This window comes from Pempheris klunzingeri, chromosome 8 (genome assembly GCF_042242105.1).
Source record: "Pempheris klunzingeri isolate RE-2024b chromosome 8, fPemKlu1.hap1, whole genome shotgun sequence".
NCBI classification, from domain to species: domain Eukaryota; kingdom Metazoa; phylum Chordata; class Actinopteri; order Acropomatiformes; family Pempheridae; genus Pempheris; species Pempheris klunzingeri.
The window spans coordinates 6,603,423-6,625,454 of NC_092019.1; the positions used below are offsets into that span (position 1 = coordinate 6,603,423).

A 22,032-nucleotide genomic window follows, 5' to 3' on the forward strand; every position below is an offset into this window, starting at 1 on the left:
TGTGGTTCTTGTGTTGTGTAGGGGGCTGCTGTCTTGAACTTCAGTGACTGCAGGTAAATTGATGAAGTCGGATCTTGACAAACGCAGTGTTCTCAGACCCTGACTGGGAAATCTGACTGAAGCCAACAACAGGTGAAGTGAGCCAGTGGCAGAAGCTGCCAGGCAGGCTTTTAGCCTTCAGCCCAACCAAAAACCTAAATAAATATGTTTGAAATTATTTCATGGTTGTTTCTTAGAGACACAATGGAACAGGCTGGATTTTCTCCTATAGAGCCAAATCCGACCACCTTGCTCTCCAGCCATGCTCAAAGTCATGGAAAGTTATGGCAGTTTGAATTAGCAATGGTCCCTGGTAGTGCAGTTCACAGACGATTCAGCCAGGTAGTCTTAGAGGAGTAGACAGTTATTCAAAGCATATATTTAGTTTGATTACTTTCCATATTTACACAGTAAACCTTTACGCTGTTGTGGATTTATGTTGAGCATTAGCTGATACATTCATTTATTATACTAAGTGGTACTGCAGGAAAACTGTAGTTACAGTCTACTGTGCCTTTAAGTTTCTTGCTTTTACTGGCTCTAAAACGTCCTAGGACATGAGCTCTATATTGGTATAAAAAGTCCTCAAAATCCAGGGTGGAATTAATCCCAAATGTTTGCCACGTTCCTCATGAGGTCAGTGTAATTCCAAACCATTTCTCTCCTCCTCATTTCTCCAATGCTTCCCCGACTCAACACAGGCATATTGTGAGCTTCTCTCATGGTCTACCAACGAGTAAAAATGTGGTAAACAAACACATCAGCAAAAGTCGTGCAATCAGTCATAATCAGAGAACAAATTCTCTCTGGACTCAAGTTATGTGGAATGAGTGATTGTTTCTTATTCATGGTTTTAAGCAGGTCATCACAGTTCAATAATCGTGTGTGGAATAATGATCCAGAAGGCAAGGCTATTTTCTGCTTTTCTGGATGCTCATCAATCCAAATGAAATAATTTCTCGCACTCACTCGCAGTGTAACACACTCGCAGTGTAACACCGTGTGTGGGCCTGAACGGGGTGAGATCACAGCTCAAAAGCCTCTAATCTGCAAGGTTGGAACGCTTCATCATCCAGCATGTGCCGCTCCAGAGGTGGCCGAGGCAGCTTCAGCTGATGCCTTTCATTAGGCCTTTATAACCTCCGCAGCTCACCCTCTGCTTTAGTCAAAGACCAGCCTAACACGACCTAATCATGGCTGCGCTCAGGTTATATTACTGTGCAGCTTTTATGTAGCTGACAATGAATAAAATAGCACTTAACTTCTGTGTGGTTTTATACTTTATATACTTTCACACAGATCTACTACTGATATCTCATACACCATAAATACTTATGTAATTATGATGATAAAGAAAACAGATAACAATGAGGTAAATTTGTGCTATTAGCCAAAATAAATCACCTTACACAGCCAGTCCACATATTAGGCTTCAGTCTTTGTGGTCTGGCAAGACTCAATAAGCACTGAACTACCTTGTGTACACTAAGCTCTTTTCATTGGATGCCTCTTAGATTTGTTGTGTAGTGAGATTTTGTGAATGTTAAGTAAACATCTTCCTGATTATACCTATAACTATTGACAAGATGACACCAAATAGATATATTTTATCTTCAGTTTTACAGACTGTAAGATCCATGGCCATATACAATAGAAATGCCAGAAGAAAAAGACAGCATCTGGTCTTTACCCTACCCTAGCTCTAGGGACATTAAGAAGGTCTTGCTTTCCAGCTCCTTACAAACATCTGAAGTAGCCGAGTCACTGACCCTTGACCCTTAACCAGGAATCCATGAATGGGCTTCCAACGATCATCTATCTACATCAGCAAGATGGATTGGTTCCTGTCACTTACCCACAGCGCCCCTTGAGCAGTCAGACTATTTTAAAAGAGCTTATTACAAGTTTATTTGGACACTACGTAGTAGTGAACCACAGAGGCCACAGTGACACTGGACATGATTGAAGTACACCTAATTACTTTCATGCAATTCTTGGGATCATTTTTCTGCTACAAAACATTATCATTTATCACAACTGAGTACTTTGAGCTGTCAAACAAAGTACACAACCCACATTTACGGTGAAAACAGAAATAAACCTTGTGTGATGAAGACAGACCAACTTTCTCTGCTAAACACTGTGTCCGCTCATGAGCTTACCTACCAATACAAGTGTGCATGTCCACTAATCTTTTAATGATGTGAATGTGTTCCTTTTTCCACCTCTCCTTCTTGCCTCTGCCCCATCTAAAGATCAGTGAATCAGCCGTGTTTTGACACTTAATGGCGCTTGACCTTTGGCCTCTGGTACAGAGTCTGGTGTTGGAGTGTTTAGTCTCCAAGAGGCAGATTAGCGGGTAAAGTCAGGCAAGACAAGGACAGGCTGCTGCTTCCACACAGAAAGTCTTTATACCTGAGAGCCAGTGATTAGAGACCTAATCTGCTGCTATGGTGGTCTGGATGGAGGACATGCATGTGCGCACACATAGCACACATAGTGGCATCAGTAATCCATTGCAGGCCTTTCTAGAGAATGCTGGTGAATAAAATGCCCTTTGCATTAAATAGAAATGCAGATTTAAATAGAAACAGAACAATACTTTACATTTCAGACACACTCAGCAGAGAACAGAGATGTGAGCTGATCCCTTAAGATCTTATAAGACAAGTCTGCAGTCATGCGAGCAGCTCTGTGAGGTTGTACTTGTGGCACAGTAGTTAGCTTAATGGTAATGTCAGCGTGCTAACATACTCACAGTGACAATCCTTACATGCTGATGTTTAGCAGGTATTATGTTGCGAGCATTTGCTAACTAACACTAAACACAAAGTACAGCTGTGGCTGATGTGAATTTTATTTGTTTGACAGGTATTTGGTCATAAACCAAAGTATTAGATGAATTGAAATTGTGATTTGATGCTAGACAAAAAGTTAAGATCATCAGAAGGATCACCAAAGCTTCTACAATTCATCCTAATGGGACCATGAGTGTCATCAAATATCTCACTGGATAAATGAAAACTTTGGGGGCACTTGAGGAAAAGTCAGTGGATCACCAAAGTTAGTGTGCTTCCTTCGTTGGGAACCATGAATGTTTATACATTTTATGGCAATCCTTCCAACAGTTGTTGAGATATTTCAGTCTGGACCAAAGAAGTAGACTGGCATCACTAAAACTGCCTCACTGGCATAGCTAAAAACATAGAGATAATGTAAAGATGGAATAAATGTAGAGTCATATGTATCATGATCTCAGTGTGTTCCCGTTTTTCAGGGTCAGCAGTGAAAAAAGCCTTGTTGAAAATCTGTCACAGACAGTGGGCTTTCTCCCCGATGTATTCTGCTAACTGATCCACTGATGTACATTTATTAGAGGCCCAACTCCCAACCCCTGGGGCTCTGGCAGCAGATCCTAGCCCACTGTGCTGTGAGACTGGGGGAGTGTATAAATTGACTCCTCCAGCCAGCTCAGTGTGAGAGGAAGGGAAGCATGCTAGGAATATTTTCCACATAGTTCTGCAGGGATGGGGAAACCAGGGAGCTGTTGGGTAACAAAGTTATGTGCATGGGAGAACCTGGGTTTCCAAGTATTTTAAAAGTGCCCAAAGTAAGTATTTATTATAAAACTGCTTAGACAAAACTAGGAAAAGGTTACACAGCTACTCAGAAACAGTCATGGCCATAATATCATTGAAGCCATCACTGAATAATGAATAATTGAATAATGTGTTCTGGCACTAATGAAGAGCAGCTGCACGACAGAGGAAAATACTGGGAATGACATATTTCTAACTGACATATACTGTATATCCCGCTAGCTGACATGTAGCTTGTTTGTTAAAATTTCAGCCATTTTTAGTGAAATTCTTGGTGGCAAACCATACTTGCTACCAACTGTAGTTTACCATGTGGGTTATATGTAGTCTTTTAGATCCTTGCAGGTGTCAGTGATCATAGATACCAGCAGTAAGTGAGCTTAAGAGCCTGTGAAGGACAGTTGACTAGGGTGGTCTTTCTCCTATCAGTCTGATTAGAGTAAGCACAAACCCAACACTTGTAACCACCTGAGTACGGTGAAATGCAGGGAGACGGTGCCAAGTAAAACAGAGTGTGGCCCTGAATGCAGCACAGCGAATGAAAGCCCTATCAGCTCAATATTATATCTATCTAACTGCAAAGGGAGTGTTGCTGCCAAAGAGTGAGAGATTTGGACCTGATGAACCTATTTGAGAGAAAACAGATATGAGCAGTAAGGCGTGCGTGTCTGTGTGTGTGTGTGTGTGTGTGTGTGTGTGTGTGTGTGTGTGTGTGTGTGTGTGTGTGTGTGTGTGTGCGCGCGCAATACAGAGAGTGAAAGTGTGTTTACAGTAGACAAGGAGAGGAAACCAGTGAACGTCTGTCTCCTCGGAGCAGAGCCAGATCCACTCAAGGTGAACCCTGAGCTGATTTTAACACCATACAGCGGTTAGCCTCAAGCTGAGTTGTCTAACCAAACTCTAGCTGAAAGAGCTACCGCAACCTCCAAATTTGGTTGAGGTTTTATAACATCAAAGACCAATTCGGACTTGCACATGCTTTAAGAGACCTTGAGCTTCTGGTTTCATTGCAATACATCAAATCATTTGACAATTTGTTGTAGCTTCCGTGGATATGTTTCTATGTTTTTTAAGCCAATTTAAAGCAGCCTCAGGCAAAATATTGTCCCAAAACGTTCAGAAAATTCCTGACTGTGCATTGAAAATAGACCTACAGTCTCCTCACTGGTCGATACAGATCTGACGTTTTCAACTATTTCTGGTCTCTTCAGGGGAGCAGAAGTATTTAGCGTAATATTTTGCTTTCATCGATGCACCAACTTTTCCACCTCAGGCAATAATATAAAGAAAAGGTTGGGGGATTTTTTCTTTCAAATTTTATGCTTTTTCCACTCAGGAGTTTTATGTGCAAATTAAACTTGTGCATAAAAACAGGTGGACGCACACTCAGTGTTGTTGCGTGGGTTTAACCGTGAGATGCCACCACAGTAATGGTGTCTTGTTTACTTCCACCCTCGACTCGCATTCGTTTGATTTCATCAGCCGCTAAATGTTTATATATGAATCAGTGGGCTGTGAGTTTTGCAAACTTGAGACTACGCAGTTCTGGTCGACTATATGTGAGTAAAGGCAGCCTGAAGCAGTGGAATATTGGTACGACACAGCCAGCATCAGGAGAAAATACTGGCTGATAATAAGTGCTGAAACAAAAACAATGAATCTGCCAATGCCATGAAACACCTAATAATTGAGTGGTGGAAGACAGAGTGGGTGGGAACCGCTTCCTCTTGGCCTACTGCCTGTTCACAGCAGTGGGAAATAACCTGAAAAAATCTTAATGCAAATTGGGTTTATTTTTTAAACTGCAGCCTGGAAATGTACTTTTTTATAACTCAAATAGTTAAATGTTGTAAGTGTATCTCACCTCGGTCTTCTAAATATCAGGCCATACTGCTGGCAGGCCAGGCCCACAATGGGGGTGTAAATGATGGGCATAAACCTCTCGATGTCTGACTGTAGCACCCGGTAGAAGAGCTTCTCGTTGCGGTCCTGGAGCCCCATCAGAAACACATATCTGAGAGTGACAGGGAGAAGCAGGGAGGAAAACACAGCATGTTAATCTTTAACATCTTGAGGACTCATACCTGCTGTAGTGAGGAGGGGCTTATTGAAGTCAGATGTTAAATCCTGTGTGTTTGGGAGTGGGATGCATGTGGCAAGATTGGAGGAACTGCAAGGAAACATTTGAAAGGGAAAAGGAAAAGATTTGAAGTATGAGATTGTGTTCGTATGGATGCTATATTACATGGATCTTATGAACAAAGCAGTGAAGTTACAAAGACAGAAGGAGAAGAAAAGAACTCTGCTCACATATACAGTAAATTCTTGTAAAGATTTGTTTTACTTATGTTCTAAATGATTGGAAAAATACGCAGAATAAAAATCAGCCCCTCAGATAGCCTACACAAGCTCTTTGTTCTGACTGTAGATTGACCGGGAGCTGAGGGGTTGCATATGACCCAAATTAAGCAGAGCACGCCAGAAAGGGCTCTATTCCTAATCAGAGAAGTTTCCATAAAGCCAAGAGCACAAGGTGCCTCTTGTTGAGGGGATAAAAAGCATGCAGGCCCTCCCTGCTATAGGTTAGGCCACAGCAGCTGCACAATACACGGTGGTGACAGTTTCTCTTGAAGCGAACTGTTTTTATATTGGTGAACCAAATTAGCTTCTGCCACATGCAATTTATCACATGAAGGGTTTCTGTATGCAAGTATCTGTATTACAGCGTGGAGCTGAATCAATTTTGCCATAGATTGATTATTGGTCGTTGACCCAAGTAGATGTGTTCTTGTTCCTGTTAACACATCTGAATTTTTCCATTGAGACAAAAGGTTTTTTTTTTTTTTAAATATACTAGATAGATAGAGATAGAGAGACAGACAGAGATAGATAAATAGAAACTGAGCAGGCGTCATCTGCTGTGGAAAACTTTGGTATTTTTTGCTGTGGGTCCATTCAGTTCGTCACTTCCACGTGAAATACAACATTCAAAGGTTTAACAAGTTTCCAGCACAGTGATTCAAGACAAACACTTGATGGTCGAAGTCTGACTGCAACAACTGCTTCAACCAAAACTGAAGTGAAGCACTTTCTATGAAACTGACATTATGGGCATTAATGGAACATCACTTTCATAGACAACTCATAGTCTATACATATCTATGCAAATGACAATGGTACTCAATCCTGTAAACAATATAGAGGGGAAAGCAAGGACACATGATCCAGTTTTGTATTTAATATTAAAGGGGTGCTCCTGAAATTTAGGGACTTTTTCATTATCCTTTGACTTTTTATTCACAAACAATGAATCAGTTATTTGAGAAAATGATTGTCAGATTAATTGATGATAATACTATTCTTTAGTTGCGGCTCTAGATAAGACATCTTGACTTTTAGATCCTAGTACACATCAAGATAGCTCTGAGTTTGTCCGACTTTAGAAAGCTCCGCTCAAGACCATATACAACTGCTTTCACTGATGACTTCCCTCCTCACTGTCAATCAGTTGCTCTGACTCATCAAACAATACTATAATTAGAATTATGTCCACATCACAGCCTAACATATTACTGCAGGGTGTTATTGTTTGATTTGATGCTGGCAAACATTAAGGAAGGTTTTCTTTCTCCATTCTTAACCATAAAAGGCGTGAGCACTACCCACACCCAGGAAACAGGAATATTTACAGTACACCCTACTTTATAATGCAGGGTCCATGCTGACTTACTGAGCGCAGTGTTTCCTTTAAAGTCGACCCGCTGAGGCAGCCAGGACATAATCTATCTCTGTCTTAAACTATTTTAGCGTGAGTGATCAACCGCTGCTTTTTAATCTTGTTACTGCTTTCTAACAACCTCACTGGACAGGAGGTTTTCCTTTAGCTGTAGCATTTTATATACTGCAGTATTTCAGTTGGCAAAGCCTTTGAACATCCATTTCCTCTGTTGAAAACACAGTCACAGCAGGTACTTGAGTCACTCCATCATCTCAGATCATAAATGCATGTGCTTGCAGTGCTGCTCTCTTTGCCGTTATTTGTCACAATAATTCAAAGACACAACAAATTCCGCTGAAAGAAAAATAATGGCAGTCTAGATTTGTGATAAAAATGGAATGAGAGCTAGGGAAAGTATGGAGTTATGGTCATAAAAAAAAGTAAATGACAGCATCCAGCAGTAAATACCAAAGAAGGATATGGAGTTGGGGAAGAGTAAACACAGCCGACTTGAGCTATGGCAGGAAAATAGCAGTCCTTGATTCATAAGGGAAAAGCCCAAAGCTGGAACACACTCGAGGCCCAGAGACAGATTGTCAGTGACATTGATAGGGCATGGGAATGGCAATGACAAGCTCATAATGACTGTTTTTAGATGTTGATGTTGTGATGTTGCTATGGTGGAAAATGAGGCAGCTTTTAAGAAGCTGTCTAGTTCCTGTTGACCCTAAAGCCCGTCTCGCAAGCAGCTCACTCATCCTTGACATTAGGAATGGCAGCTGATGGAACGGTTGACTGAGAGTTGACGACTAGAATAAGAGGCAATTTCACAGATAGATAACATTCAGCACTCGGTGTATAATTCAAAACAGTAAAACAGACTTCAGTTTTGCGGCCTGATCTTGTTGATCAAAGGGCCCCGACTGAAATTTTAGCATGAGACAGATTCATTACATAATGCTAACAGCCACGGCTCCTAAGCCACTAATGAAGCATGCAAAACTGAGCTGGAGTTTTCATTTGGTCGCTGCGGAGGTTATAAAAACACTTGTGAAGGACAAAAGGGAGGAGATGGAGAAATGGGGGGAAAAGAGGAGAGAAGAGTGTGGAGATTTGTTCAGTAAAATATGTGGCGTCACGAGATGGATATAGATCTCCGAGGGCTGATCACTAATCTGCCTCTCTTGTTTTGAGGGCTTCCAGATGTAGGTTCTCTCAGCGTGCACAGAGGCAGGGGAATCCTCTTGGGATTTGGGCAATTCTACTGATTTGATGCTGATATAAGATAAAAAAAAAAAAGATATGATGTTTTTGTGTCAGCCTCACCTGTCCAGGTCGTCCTTCTTCATGTCGTAGTTCTTGAGCACTTGAAGCACCTGGACATCCTGGCTGATGAAGCAGGGAGGCAACAGGCCGTGGGTCCCCAGCTGGAGACGCTCCTCCAGGGAGAAAGCCATGCCCTACGAACACACAAACCAACTCCATTATAATCCAGAATCCCAACATATACAGCGACAGCAAAACTGGGCCAAGACCAAGATCAGTTCTAACAGTTTTGGTATGCACCCCCGTGATGGTGCATGACACATCTCTAGTTTGACTGATGTCACTTAATGCTATCAGAATGTGTTTAGTCCTCAGTCTGGTCATGTTGTGTCTTGAGGTCTTTTATTTTATTTTAAAGTAAATAAGCCCACTGTCGTTAAGTCCTGTCAACCACATTAATATGGCAATTAAGGAATATTTCAACATTTGGCAAATAGGCTTAGTTACTTTCTTGCTGTAATTTAGATGAGACAATCAATGCCACTTTTATATGTCTGGCCAATTTAAAGTTACTGCCTGGAGACACAGGACATAAAGACTCCAAATCGGCAGTGATTATGGTAGCAAAAATCCACTTACCAGCACCTCTAAACCTCATAAACTAATATGTTTGTTTCCAGTGTTTGTTTCCTGTGTACAAAAGTGCTGATTAAAACAACAAGTTCTGTGGCCAACTGCCAAGTGCAGAGACTCCACAGCATACCATGATGGCGTCCTTTTATTTAAATGGAAATTGCATCTTGATCACTCCTGGTTTGTGTCTGTGATGTGTGGCCCACTGCACATGTGCTTTACTCTACCCATTGACTTAACAATCGGATGATGTTATCTAAAAAAAGAAAAAAGAAAAAAAATTCGAGGCTCTGGGAAAGTTTTACAAACATAAGCCCCTCATTGATTAAAAATTCATAAAATAAATATTGATAATTGACTTTATTTAGAGTTCATCACGGATCTCTCGCAGGGGTTTTCAGTTGCAGTGCTGTTGGCCACCCTCCCCGCCCAGCACAGTTATGCTCTGAAAACTCTGAGCTTTGAACAAATGAATATTTAGGAAAATATTCAGCAATCTTTTCTGTTCAAACATTCCTGACTGGTGAGAGAAGTGGCATGTTAAGCTTGTCCTCTGTTCAGCCGAGGTGTTTGCTCTCAGGGGGGCTTCTTCCCAGCAAATCCGTGTTCAGAGAGGCCACTGCTATTTCACATTCTGGCGTGATGTCCGCTTTCACCGTTGCACATTCTTAAAAAACACACACACACAACAAAGCCAAGACTAACAAACAGCTTCACTTTGACCTTTACTTTGGCTTTCATCTTACTCACCCCTGACCTCTGGACAGGAATATTGAAAAACCTGCTCACGTTCAGTGTCAAGGTTGTAACCCTGAAGAGTCTGACCTCTGACCTGTGGGTTTATTCCACATAGGAGACAAAGATCCCACTCAGGAGAGGCGTCATCTGATGCTGTGGTGACAGTGTGAGATTGAGGTATTTCAGCTACAGCTCCTTTGATCTAAAAGCGAAAGATTTGTCCTCAAATCATCCAGAACTAACATTGAGTAACCTACATATCTAAAATGGGAACAGCATTCTCCACTATTCTCTGCAAGTGAGGCATGGTCCAGTATGGTGGCCATTTTTATTTTTTCTCCATCCATAAAAGAGCAGCGACCCGGTGAAACCTCAGCCTCAACATGCCAGCTACTGTTGCAGACTGCTGAGACAGAAGCTGTTTTGCGCTGTAAACGTCTCTGATTTGGATCACATCCACGGATGCTTGGCCCGGCCAGCCACCATTTACAGCCTTTCCAAGCCACCGGCACTTTCTGTGTATCTGGTTGTGTTAAAACAGTTCTGAGGTTGTAAAAAAATGTGCTTGATCACACGAGACGCACTGTTAGAGAGAAGTAGAGAAGCATACGACACAGAGTAAGGCATTTGGAATAAAATCTGGCGGTCTCGACGTCAGAGGAACCATCAGTGCTGACCACAAGCGCACTTCCAAATCTTATTAGTCTTACATTTTGTTAAATAAAAAAGCAGACTGCTTGCAAACTGTTGATTTTAGATTTTATCTCAATTCTGGAGAGTAATGGTGTTAACAAGGAGGGAACGGGGAGAAGGAAACAAGCTAAAACACGCCATTTCCTTTTTGGCAGCACATCTAAAGAAATGGGTTTTATGTGTGTTTACTCTCTACAAACTATCAGAGATCACTGTATGTCATTACATATGTTAACAGAGAGCGACACGTAAACATCAGATCAGACCATGTAAGTTATTCAGTTGACAGTGCTAAATCATCTGAGCATGACTCAAAAAGGGGCATCGGTTATTTCAGACACCAAAGTACGAGTCCCAATCCGTCCAACGTTCACAGAGGCCTGATGCAGTCTGTACTTAACGGACCTCAAATAGACAGAAGCAGCTCTGAATTACAACCTTCCCCAATTATCAAAAAAGATTTTCTATTTTTCAGAGAGCCAGCTGTTTGCTTGAGTGAACCATCTGTGTGTGTGCTTGGAACAGCAGCTGGCCCGCTGCTCCGCTTGGTCTGCTTTCTGCCACAGCTGACCATGAGGGAAATACGGAAGAGAAGAGTCTTAAAATACATGAGGCAAACTGAGTTTAATATGAGGCTGTAAAGTGAGATTTGTCTTTTCACGTGGACTCATGCTGCTCTTTCGTTAGCTGAGGTACATTCAGAGTAGCACTTACGGGATTCTTGCATCCTCCTCTTGCACTCTTTCTGTGAGAGAATTGGCTGTTGGAGAATTGGCTGACACTGAAATGCTGAAAAAACCCACACATACGGTACCACACATGTATCACACAAACAGACGTGCACTAGTCTATGATCAGTAGACACCGACAGTATTGTTCACAAATTTGAAGACACTCAAGACGTTCCTGCGATATTGCGTTCATGAGAATGGGACGGACGTGAGGCCACATTGACCTTTGAGCACCAACATTGAACGAGTTCATCCTTGAGTTTAAATGGACATTTGTTACAAATTTGAAGAAATTCCCTCAAGGCATTCCCGAGATATCCCGTTCACAAGAATGGGACGAGCGAATTGACGGACAGATGCACGTACGGATGGTGACAGCTATGACCTGAGGCCTTATGTTTTCGGTTTGTCTGTCCATCCATATGTCTGCCGTTTGGCCACAGCTGTCGCCGGCACAGAGGCATAAAGACACAGAAGAAGAAAACATAAGATATTAATTTAACTGTATATCACAGCCAGTCACTATGAATGAATAGGCCCATGAAAGCATACTATGCCTCATTAAGAATAATTACCCACGCAGCTCTATGGGCCCTCAAAGGCTGCCAGTGTCACATGTGAAATAGATACCATCCATGGAGTTGGGCCCAAAATGACCAATTAACATCCCCCTCAAAGGAGCAGGCAGCTTGGCCATCCAGAGGGGGAAACCCTGGCTTGCAGAGTGACTTTATGATTGAAGATACGGCTGGTTGGGTCAGGGCTGGGCACTGGTGATGGAGGGAGAAAAGAGCAGGGGTGGGGAGAGAGAGATTAGCAGTGCATGGTTCGTAGACTTTGGCTGGAAAAGCGTGGGAACTGTTAACGCCAGTTTTGACATCTCTTTGACTTCTGACTTGAATGTTGGCTTTGTGACACCTTTGTCCTCACCGTGTAAATAGAGCTGCCAGTCTTTTCAATTCCAAGGTCCCGTCTATTGGATTTTTTCAGTGTCCATCAGTCAGCCTTCTTAGGTATCGAGGAAAGACACTGTCATAACATTGGCCAGGAAAAACCACTGCAAGAATGGTGATCTTAAATGGATCTCACTGTTGAAAAGTTAAGACGACTTCGCACCATGAATATCTGAGGAACTGCACTTGATCTTCAAAATTCAATCTAGCAGTTCTGCTCCTCTTGAAACAAAAACTCCTAACCTGCCACTTCTATACATACTTCTCACTCTTTATTAATTCTGCTAACACTCCCTGGTCTGCTTGTAATAAGGAAGTGTGAACCTAAATGAGCCAAACATGCAAACGGATGATTCAGATACTTATCAGTCGTCAACATCTTCCTTGACTGTATTTTTTTGGTTAATGCTCTTCAAAATACTAGTGACAAACATACACACCCGCACATCCAAAACCCAAAAGCTAGTAAAAATGCACACACACACACACACACACACACACACACACACACACATACACACACATTCATGTACACACACAAAGTATCCCTATGTTTGTTTGTCTGAATACAGGTTTTCAGCGTCTGACTGCTGTAATGCCTGCTCTCTCTCCTCTCTGGAGCCCAAAACTGGGCTGGGCAGGACAAACCCTAGAAAGCTTCCACATGTCCTTGACCACATCTGAAGTGCCCGCACCCTGTGCCAACACATGTGATGCCCGCAGCTCCATGTTCCAGAAGCCGTGGTAACAACCCAAACCTGTAATCTGCCCATTGGCCAGTGCCACCCCATAACCTCGGACCGCTGCCATGCCCACCCTAAAACATTCAGCAGAGAGGAAACAGCTAATTAGTTCACCAGCAGGCCAAACAAGAAAGATGAAAGTACAAATTCTTTGAAACTGATAAAATGTCCTCTCTGCCTCGGCGCTGCACAGGGAGTTCAAAGGGTGGGTTTGTTGCAACATTTTCAGCGTAAAGATTTAGAAATTTAAACATTCTGCTACTTCAACCTTTTAATTTCCGTCTGCCACAACCACACAGAGCTCTGTGTAACAGCAGGCTGAAGGCTCACAGCAGAGCCACTCCCTTCATTACGGTTAAGACTTTTCCTTAATGCCACTGTTTGGTTAGTTCACCCAAAGGAGAAGGCTCCTTATCACAATATTAACCCTGTTCTCACACTGTTCTCACACACTGTTCTCCTTTGAAGTAGCTTATGCATATAAGAGCAGTAGCCACGTTGGTTATAGTGCAGCAGCATCTCACGGTACAAATCATCCAATTAATGCAATTTTGAGATTTTTACTGCAACTTAAGGACAATTTAAGATCAAAGGGCATTCCTTAAATTGAATTTTTACACTTTAGCAGCGACTCTACTCTGGGTTTATGACTCACAGTGAGACTAAATAACTGGTTTAGATGGACAATTTTGTCAATGTGCTGACAAAGAAAGAGAAAAACTCTGCTCTCTGGGAAAATTTTAAAATGATGCAATTCCACACAAAGCCATGATTAATTCAGCTTGAGAGATTCCCAGATAAGACGTGAGGGAGGGGACCTTCCTGCTCACAGCCGTCCACCCTCCAGCACACAAATCCCACCTTTAAATAAAAATCTGTTGGATGCTGCCTCACTCCCCTCCTTTTCTTTTCTTGTGTGTTTGCTCTCTGAGCTGCAGCTTCAATGGAGATGCCCTCTGCTCCGGGAGAAACAACCCCTATTGGGAGAGACCTGAGCCTAACACGATAGGGAGGCCTTTCCCTATTGAGCCTCTCTCAAACACAGTCGCACATCAGACACGGAGACAAAAGCCCGCAGGCCTTCAACAGGGAGACCACTCAAATGTTTGGCACTGAGAGACGGCCTGGCAGAGATGTGTGTGGCCACAGAGCACTTCTCTATTCACTGCTCTGTGGGAGAGGGAGTGCTTTCTTTTCAGAAGAGGCAGAGCACTACAAGAGATGGCCTTCTTGTATGACTTGTTTATCAGTAAAACCACTTGCTGAAAGTGATGTGTAGTGATAGCCATCTTAACCCCGCTTGTATTCACATTGCATTAGTGCCAACACATCTTTTTTTTTTTTTTTTTGTTTGTTTTGTTTGTTTTTTCCAAAAGTTGAACTTGATTCAGGTCAAGTGAACAACATTTATGAGGCCTCTAAATACAAAGTGTTCCAGAGTGTTTTGCCAGTTTACAACAGAACAAAGAAAACATAAATGTTCAGGCACATTACAGTAAGACCAGGTAAACCGCATCAGTCACATTAAAAAGCAATAAAGAGCTTTTAAAAGGTGTTAACTCAAGACTGTAATGAACATGCAGGAAATTGTTATTGCTAGGCTGATAGCCTACGTTTGGGTCCTAAGTCAAGTCCAAGTCTTAAATTTTATGTTTTGGATCTTAAACAAATGATTCCGTGCCAGACAACAAAATTACAGCCATTGTATATTTAGATATTTAGAGTAACAGTAAAAACTTCACATCATTTTAAAACCAACTGATCAGGTGTGAATTGCTGTCATACAATTACAATCATAAATAACTTCTAAGATGAACATTTTGCATGATGACACTTTTTGTTGACCTCAGCATTGTCAGGTTTTAACGTGCAAAATTAGTGAGCAACTGTGGTAAACGCACCCCCACACACATTTTTCAGTACTAAGCGAAAACCCGTTTCTTTCAGATGTTGTGCCAAAGGGGGTGGCATTGGGCTGTTTGTCTCTATCGCTCTTTCCCCAATTTGTGAAACTTCATTAGGTTTTCTTTTTTCCCCCCCGACATCGTGACTTGCTGCTCTGATTAATTACTGCGAACATACAATGTGATTATTCAGTCATTCTCTCGCTGGACTAAATCGGACAGATTCTGAACCAGCTGATCTCGTTATGACTGTAGTTATTAGATGACAGTTCAAACAATCGCCTCACTCATTAAATATGTGGCCTTTGCTCTGTGATGGTTTTCCCTGCAGCTTTATAAACCTACTATATTTCATAATATATTCATAAATTCTAAAGTCAGCTCTTTATTTCAGGTGAGGCAGCAGGCCTCCACTATAAAACACAGCAGGACATCCTGGCAGTCCTTACATTCATGTGTAATAATCTTTAGTATTATATACTGTCTAACTGTCGGTCTGCACTGCCAAGCATACATTTCTCACTCGCTTCTGCAAAGCTCTGTTGTCAGGAAAAAAACCACAGTTGATTCTCTGCACCTTTTTTTTTTTTAATAATATAATTTTTAATCTTTGGTCTTTGGGAGTATATCATGTACTTCAAAGTCAAAAGCCTGAATCCCAAAAGAAAGCACAAATCCAAGTTAAATTTGTGCTGCAAATCTTTATGCCTTGAAAAATCAAGTCATGTTGTGTAAGTCATGTGACCCAAGTCCACAATAATACTACAGAATCACTTTTAGTTTGACGTAAGTTCGTGTAAAAGAAAAGATCCAAAGCAAAGATCCAAATCCAAATCATGCTGCGGGTGTTTTAAGGACACAGATGTTCAAAAAACATCCTAAGCATCAAACAGCTTTTATAAATTTTGTGTCTAACTGAATCTGTATAATTTCACTTCACTTGAAGGGTGGAGAGTGGAAACCCTCTGTGCTGGCTGTAAAATATAAGACTTCTTTTGAGGTTGCCAGTATAATAACTGATTTTGAATTAACCTGAAACTGTGGGGGGGCTAACATTTGCGCAACATTCAACAGAACTGTGAGAAAATCATCTACAGTGGTTAAATTCACCCACACTGTTGTTTCACCATAGACCAGTGCATCTGGATTCACTTCTGCTGATGATGTCAGAGCTCCTCCGACCAGCAGCAACCTTTCTGCAGCTGACCAAACAGGGAACAGAGGACTGCTGAGGTTGTTCCCATAAACATGGTCATTAGCATCATCTCTACCCGCCTATTACGCCACGTGTTCTCCCCACACCGCACCAGGACTCCAGCAAAAGACTGCTTGTCACAGTAGGATGTGCAGCATACAGTCGCATCTCACTTGATCATTTCAACTGATGCACTCAGCAGAGAAGAATGGAATATATGCAAGGTGATGAAACAAACAGTAATAAGATGGGGATTTGGATTTGGCTTGAAAACAAAGAAATGTCTTTGCCTTGAGGGTCCAGACATGCCCACGTAAACAACTTTATTCTTAACCCTGAATACAATATGTGTTCCAGACATGCGAAGTAAGCCCATTTCAAAACCAAGGCTCATGCAGTAGACCAGTAAATATTGAGAGTCAGCAGAAACTGAATTAGAAACTTGCTATCACAGGAAGCCTCCTGATGAGTTCACTGGTTTGGCTGGCGGTGACCCACACTGTGGGAGACTCTGGCCAACAGCTGGAGGAAAGACTGAGTCATACGCCTCCCTGTCTCCATCCCCGCTCCACTGTTTATAAACAGACACGCATACATACATACATACACGTGCATGTATGCACGCAGTGCGCACACAAAGAGTGATATTAATGCAGATTTAATTCAAGTGTTCACAGACGCACACCGCCACACACTTTTTATATAACATTTTTCACCAACAAGCTGCAAAGTGCTTTACAAAAAGAAAAGAAAAGAGGAATTACTAGATAAATAATAAATAAAAGTATAACTGATACAGTAACAATGACAAGCAAGGTATGAATTACTAAAATACAGTAAACTCAAGTAAAGTAAAAAAGGGGAAAAAAACAATTCAGGATAAAGCAATTCTGAAAAAATACATTTTTAAAGGGAGATTTGAAAGAGGAAACAAAGCCAGCCCGGTTGATCTCCTCCCGCAGGTCGTTCCAGAGTCGTGGGGGCGTGACTCCAAAGGCTTGGTCTACTCTGGTTTTTAGCCTTGACTTTGGAATTACTAACAGAGCTCTGCCCGAGGATCTCAGTCTGCCTTTGGGCATGCAAGGGGTTAGTAAGTCAGTGATATAATCATACATAAAGCCTCCCTAAACCCAGATTCACGACACAAACAGATGAGCAGTGAGTCTATTTAATCCTACCGCAGGAGAAGACCCACACTCCACGACGTCCTCATTGTCCAGCAGCACACTGTGGCGTCCTCATGTTTTATCAGTAGCGGCATGTGTGTCTAGACGCTGTAAAAACAGCTGGTGGGGGTAAGAGAGTGGATAGCCCAGTGGAATGACAGATTCATCCCATAGTTATCATAAGTGGGATTAGAGGATAGAATCCAAAGGTGAGAGAATCAGTGGGGTGAGGAATGACAAAAACAAAGAAAAGAGCGGGAAAGAAAGAAAGAAAGAACGTTTTTATGACGCCAAAGACAAACTGATCAGGTTGCCAGCGTCTGGCTGGTGGGGTGACTGGATGTAACAGAGCACTCAGACCAGGCCAGTATTCACAGCTCTTTTGGGCTGTGATCAGCCAGGCAACCAGGCTCGTTATATAACAGCAAAACCACCAGACCACTCACCACCACCACCACCACCACCACACTCAGCCTCTCTCTGGTGCTGCCACGTAGAGACAGAAAGAAAGATGCAGCACTGGAGAGTCTATCAGAGGCTCATATGTGGGTTGAGCTGGAAGCAGAGGAACCATTTAAAGCTGCACTGGCCAAGATTGTTTGGTACAATTACACGTGTTTTAGTAGTCAAAGACTGAGAGTCAAACAAAGTAAAGCATCCGAGCACATTCCAAATACACAGAGTGAGATCAGAAGTAGGGAATCTTTCCAGAACACAGGAAGCGATGAACCAAAGCACAATGAGGACTCAATTCACAGGAAGGTACACAAAAAACAAACGGCTGAATGTCTTCAGTAAGTGTACAGACACACACCTGGTTTAGTCTAGTTAGGTATGAGTCAGCCCAATCAGTGAGCTACTTTATGAGGAACATTTTCCAGATTCCTACACCTCATTTACAGCTAGATTTTGGTGCTGTGGACAATGAGGCAGCGTCACACTAACGCCTATTCTGTGTCTCAAATTTACTCAGAAACTGGTATTTTAGAATGCTTTGCAGCCATTTCATTTGAAACGCTGATGCACCAGAGAAGCTGCACGTTAATTTAATCAGGTATTCATGTCAATGTCTGATTAAGGAAGTTGTTATAGATCTCTGAATTGCCACCAACATATCTGATTTAAATGGGTCAAGTGTTGTTCCCACAAACAGCTGTTTACATTAGCAATCAGTGCACAGTAGCCAGGACTGAAAATAGGCAGCATCCTCTTATTACAAGGCTAACAAGCTACCTAGCTATATTCATGAAATATAGTGACAGAAAAATGTCCACAAATGAGATCAACGCCAAGCTGTCAACTTGAAAATGACATTGGAGGGATGAACATGTGACTCGCTACTGATTGATTAGGCAAAAGCAAAACAAGGTATTCAGCAAGAAATTGGCTAAAACAAAAACACAGCGAAAGGCCAACTGAAGAAACTGGAAAAAATGTTGATTCAGTCTGCTTGTCAGGCAACAAAGAACTATCGGCCATCTTAAAATGGCGTTTATCCTCAGCTCGTTCAGTCACGGCCATATCACATCCCGATTTAACGTCTATCTTTGCCAGTTGTTCAGCCTTCCTCAGTCTTCTCACAAGTTTCTCTCTGTGAATATAGCGTCTGTATGACAGGGAATACTTCAGCCCCCTTTTTTCCCAGAAGAGCCCCCAGAGAGAGTGAACTGGGTGACCCTGAGCTGATCATTATGGAACAACAAAAGAGGGAAGGACAGACACTGACACCTTCAAACCTAAACACAACATCAACCACCCTGAACTTGTCCAGACTGAAGGACCTGTGTTGATAATACCACAATGTGTTTAGAATTTGATATTGTCCCAAATTGCATTACAGTTAGGCATAAAACGTAGAAAAATAGCCAACAGACAACAGGGAGCAGGAGATGGAATTAATTCACATAAAGCAATAAAGCTTGATTTAAGGTACAAAGAAGAAAGTGTGTTTGAAAGTTTCTGGTTTATGTCAGTTGTCCATGTACAAAAATGTAAGGGTTTCTAGACAATGGCCAGAGATTTCACTGGAAGCAGTACTTCATAGATGACTGTGCAGTGAAAAGGCCCAGGAGAGTTTAGCTGGAGGCATGACACCAACCAGATTCCACTATAATTTCTCTGGCTGTGGGAGTGACGCCCTCCTCAGAAGTGAGTTTCTATCAGAACTGCCAGCTTTGGGCTGCTGCATCGCTCTTTTCATCCAGCCACAGCAGGAGGGTTTGGACAGCCCCTCCACATGATCCGATCATTTTTCAGTTTCCTTCATAGCAGGTGAGGTGAGAGGTGACTGAGCGGGGGCGTGGGTGTGAAAGAGTGTGTGAGGAAAGGCTAAAGTGGAAGAATTTCGAAGAGAGAGGAAGGAAAAATGAAGACAGGAGACCTTAATTTTAAAGAGACGTTGACTACAAAGCTTTGTGAGTGCCGTGGTGACGCAGTGGTTAAGAAGCATGTCATACAGATCTTCTTCTTCAGGCGTACTGCCACAGCCCGTCAGATGAACTGTCCCTTTATCAGCACCATCTGTGATATTCAAAATGTGTACCATTGGTTTTAAATGGAAGTTATTTAACACTATTAACATTTCAACTACTTATCTACTACTAATAGCCAACTATTCCAACCATTCAGTCATGTGACTGACTATTCCAGCTGTTTATCTGTTATTTTTGGATGATCTGTTTTAACCATGCATTATCTTTACAATCATTTATAATCAGTTTAGATGTCTCTGCTAGCTTGCTAACTAGCTTTTAACACATTCAGTCACAACCTAATGTGTCCAAGTTGGACTTCACAATCTTTCAGTGTACTTCCTGTCAACTTGAGACACATTCCCCTGTTTGGGGCACTATGAATGCAACATCACCTAGTTTGATTCTAGCTGTGGACCTTTGAATCCCTCTAATTCTTTTTCTGTCTTACACGAAAATGTTCATAGGAACTGAATATAGCAGCAAAATATTGCTCTTGGCCCTCAGAAGCCTTTCTGGTCAAACTCTTGGGGAGATGGAAAGAGAGAGAAAGAAAGCAGGTGTTAAACCTCTATAGTGCGGTCTTTAGTGGTTTCCGGTGCACAGCAGGGGCAGTCGACAAACCCCCTTCAGTGACGTATGATGTGTTCTCATGTGTTCTCTTGTATTTTACATTAGAATAAGTGGGTAAGTGTGTGTTGGAGGAGTGATAAAAGGAAAGAAAGAGAGAAAGGCGGCAGTAAAGGAGAAATGAATGCATTCATTCATTTATGCCTGTATGAGCATGCATGTGTGTGTGTTCATGCTCACTCTCTTTGTTTGATCTGCAAAACACACAGCAGTCGTGAATCTGAATGGAGGTGAGCACTGGACTGGTTCTTGTCAAACACAAATACAACCCCCTTTAACTCCTATATAAAAATATTTGTCCTCCTCACTTATAAATGATCTCTGGCCCATCATCCATCTCCTCTCTCTTTTCTAGGAACCACTTACAAAGGCAGAGAGGGGTGTGTGTGTGTGTGTGTGTGTGTTTTTATGTGTGCACGCTTGAGAGCATGGCTGCCGTCAATCATTTTGCACTGAATGATGTGATATCTCTCATACTACGGGGGGTCCCAGGATCAGTGTCGGTGTCAATCATTTAAATTGTACACCCATATGGAGTCGTTCCACAGATGTTCTTGGGTTTCAAAACGGCAAATTCTGCAGGTTTCATGGTAAACTTAAACCTCATCTTTTTAAAGAGCTACATATTGAGCCCACGCTTCACAGGAATGCATTTCCTGATTTTGAGGAAGCAAGTCTAATGGCATCACTGCGCTCATTGTTCCAAATGGCCATAGCAGTCATCCTACACTATATAAATTCTATAGGCATCAGCAATCAAGTGGAAACAGTAGCAACATAAGAAGGCCATCTATCCTGAAACAGAGTCGTCCTGCTGTGGCTGCAGAGCCGCTCACATGTGGCCTCACAGAGATGTGACCTATGCAGCGTCCTAATAACAAACCACATGCTCATTCTAACCAGACTTTGACAATATAGGTACAAAATGGCTCTACAGATGACTTTTTCATCATCACATACAGGAGTAGAGGATATAAACCATGTCATTATTCATTTTTAAAGGATAAGTATGTCATTATTCTATATTTTTGTTCCAATTCCATATATCGTCGACAAATCCCATAGAGGTTAAGTAATCTCCTAGTTAGTTACTTTAGCGGAACAGTAACCTGCGCCCCCTCAGCTGGGACCTCACTAACCACTTCTGCTGCCCATGTACTTGTCACTATTTTCATCGTAGTGTTGTCAACCAGCTTTAAAGCTATACCCACTGGCTTCTTATATCTGCTTATGGTTAAGAGGGGCACAAGCATGAGAAACACAGTTGTCCGTGTGGCTTTGCTTTGAAAATAACTCAATCAGGGATTCTTCTGAAACTAGAGCCAGGAAAGCATGTAAGATTATTTAGTGGAATAGGCGGATCAGTTAGGCTGACACACGGTTAGCACATGTTCACTGGAAGTCTGTCAGAATGAGTCAAAAACAAATGTGAGCACATGGCTACCATAACGCTTGTAAATTTCACAAATATAAACAACATGTCAAAAGAGTCTGAAAAGTCCATTGGATTAGATATTTGCTTTAATACATTTCAGTCCAAGCAAACCAGAACC

At 42.0% G+C, this 22,032-nt stretch overlaps 1 protein-coding gene across 1 annotated transcript in view; it reads right to left on the minus strand.

The window, feature by feature from the left end:
* me1 (malic enzyme 1, NADP(+)-dependent, cytosolic) overlaps positions 1–22,032 on the minus strand; it is a 73,871-nt gene that overhangs the window by 37,116 nt on the left and 14,723 nt on the right. Inside the window, exons 2-3 of the mRNA XM_070835759.1 lie at positions 8,683–8,816; positions 5,503–5,652 (exon numbers count right to left, since the gene is read on the minus strand). Coding sequence (XP_070691860.1) covers positions 5,503–5,652; positions 8,683–8,816 — 284 coding nt within the window. The remainder of the gene's footprint in view (positions 1–5,502; positions 5,653–8,682; positions 8,817–22,032) is intronic.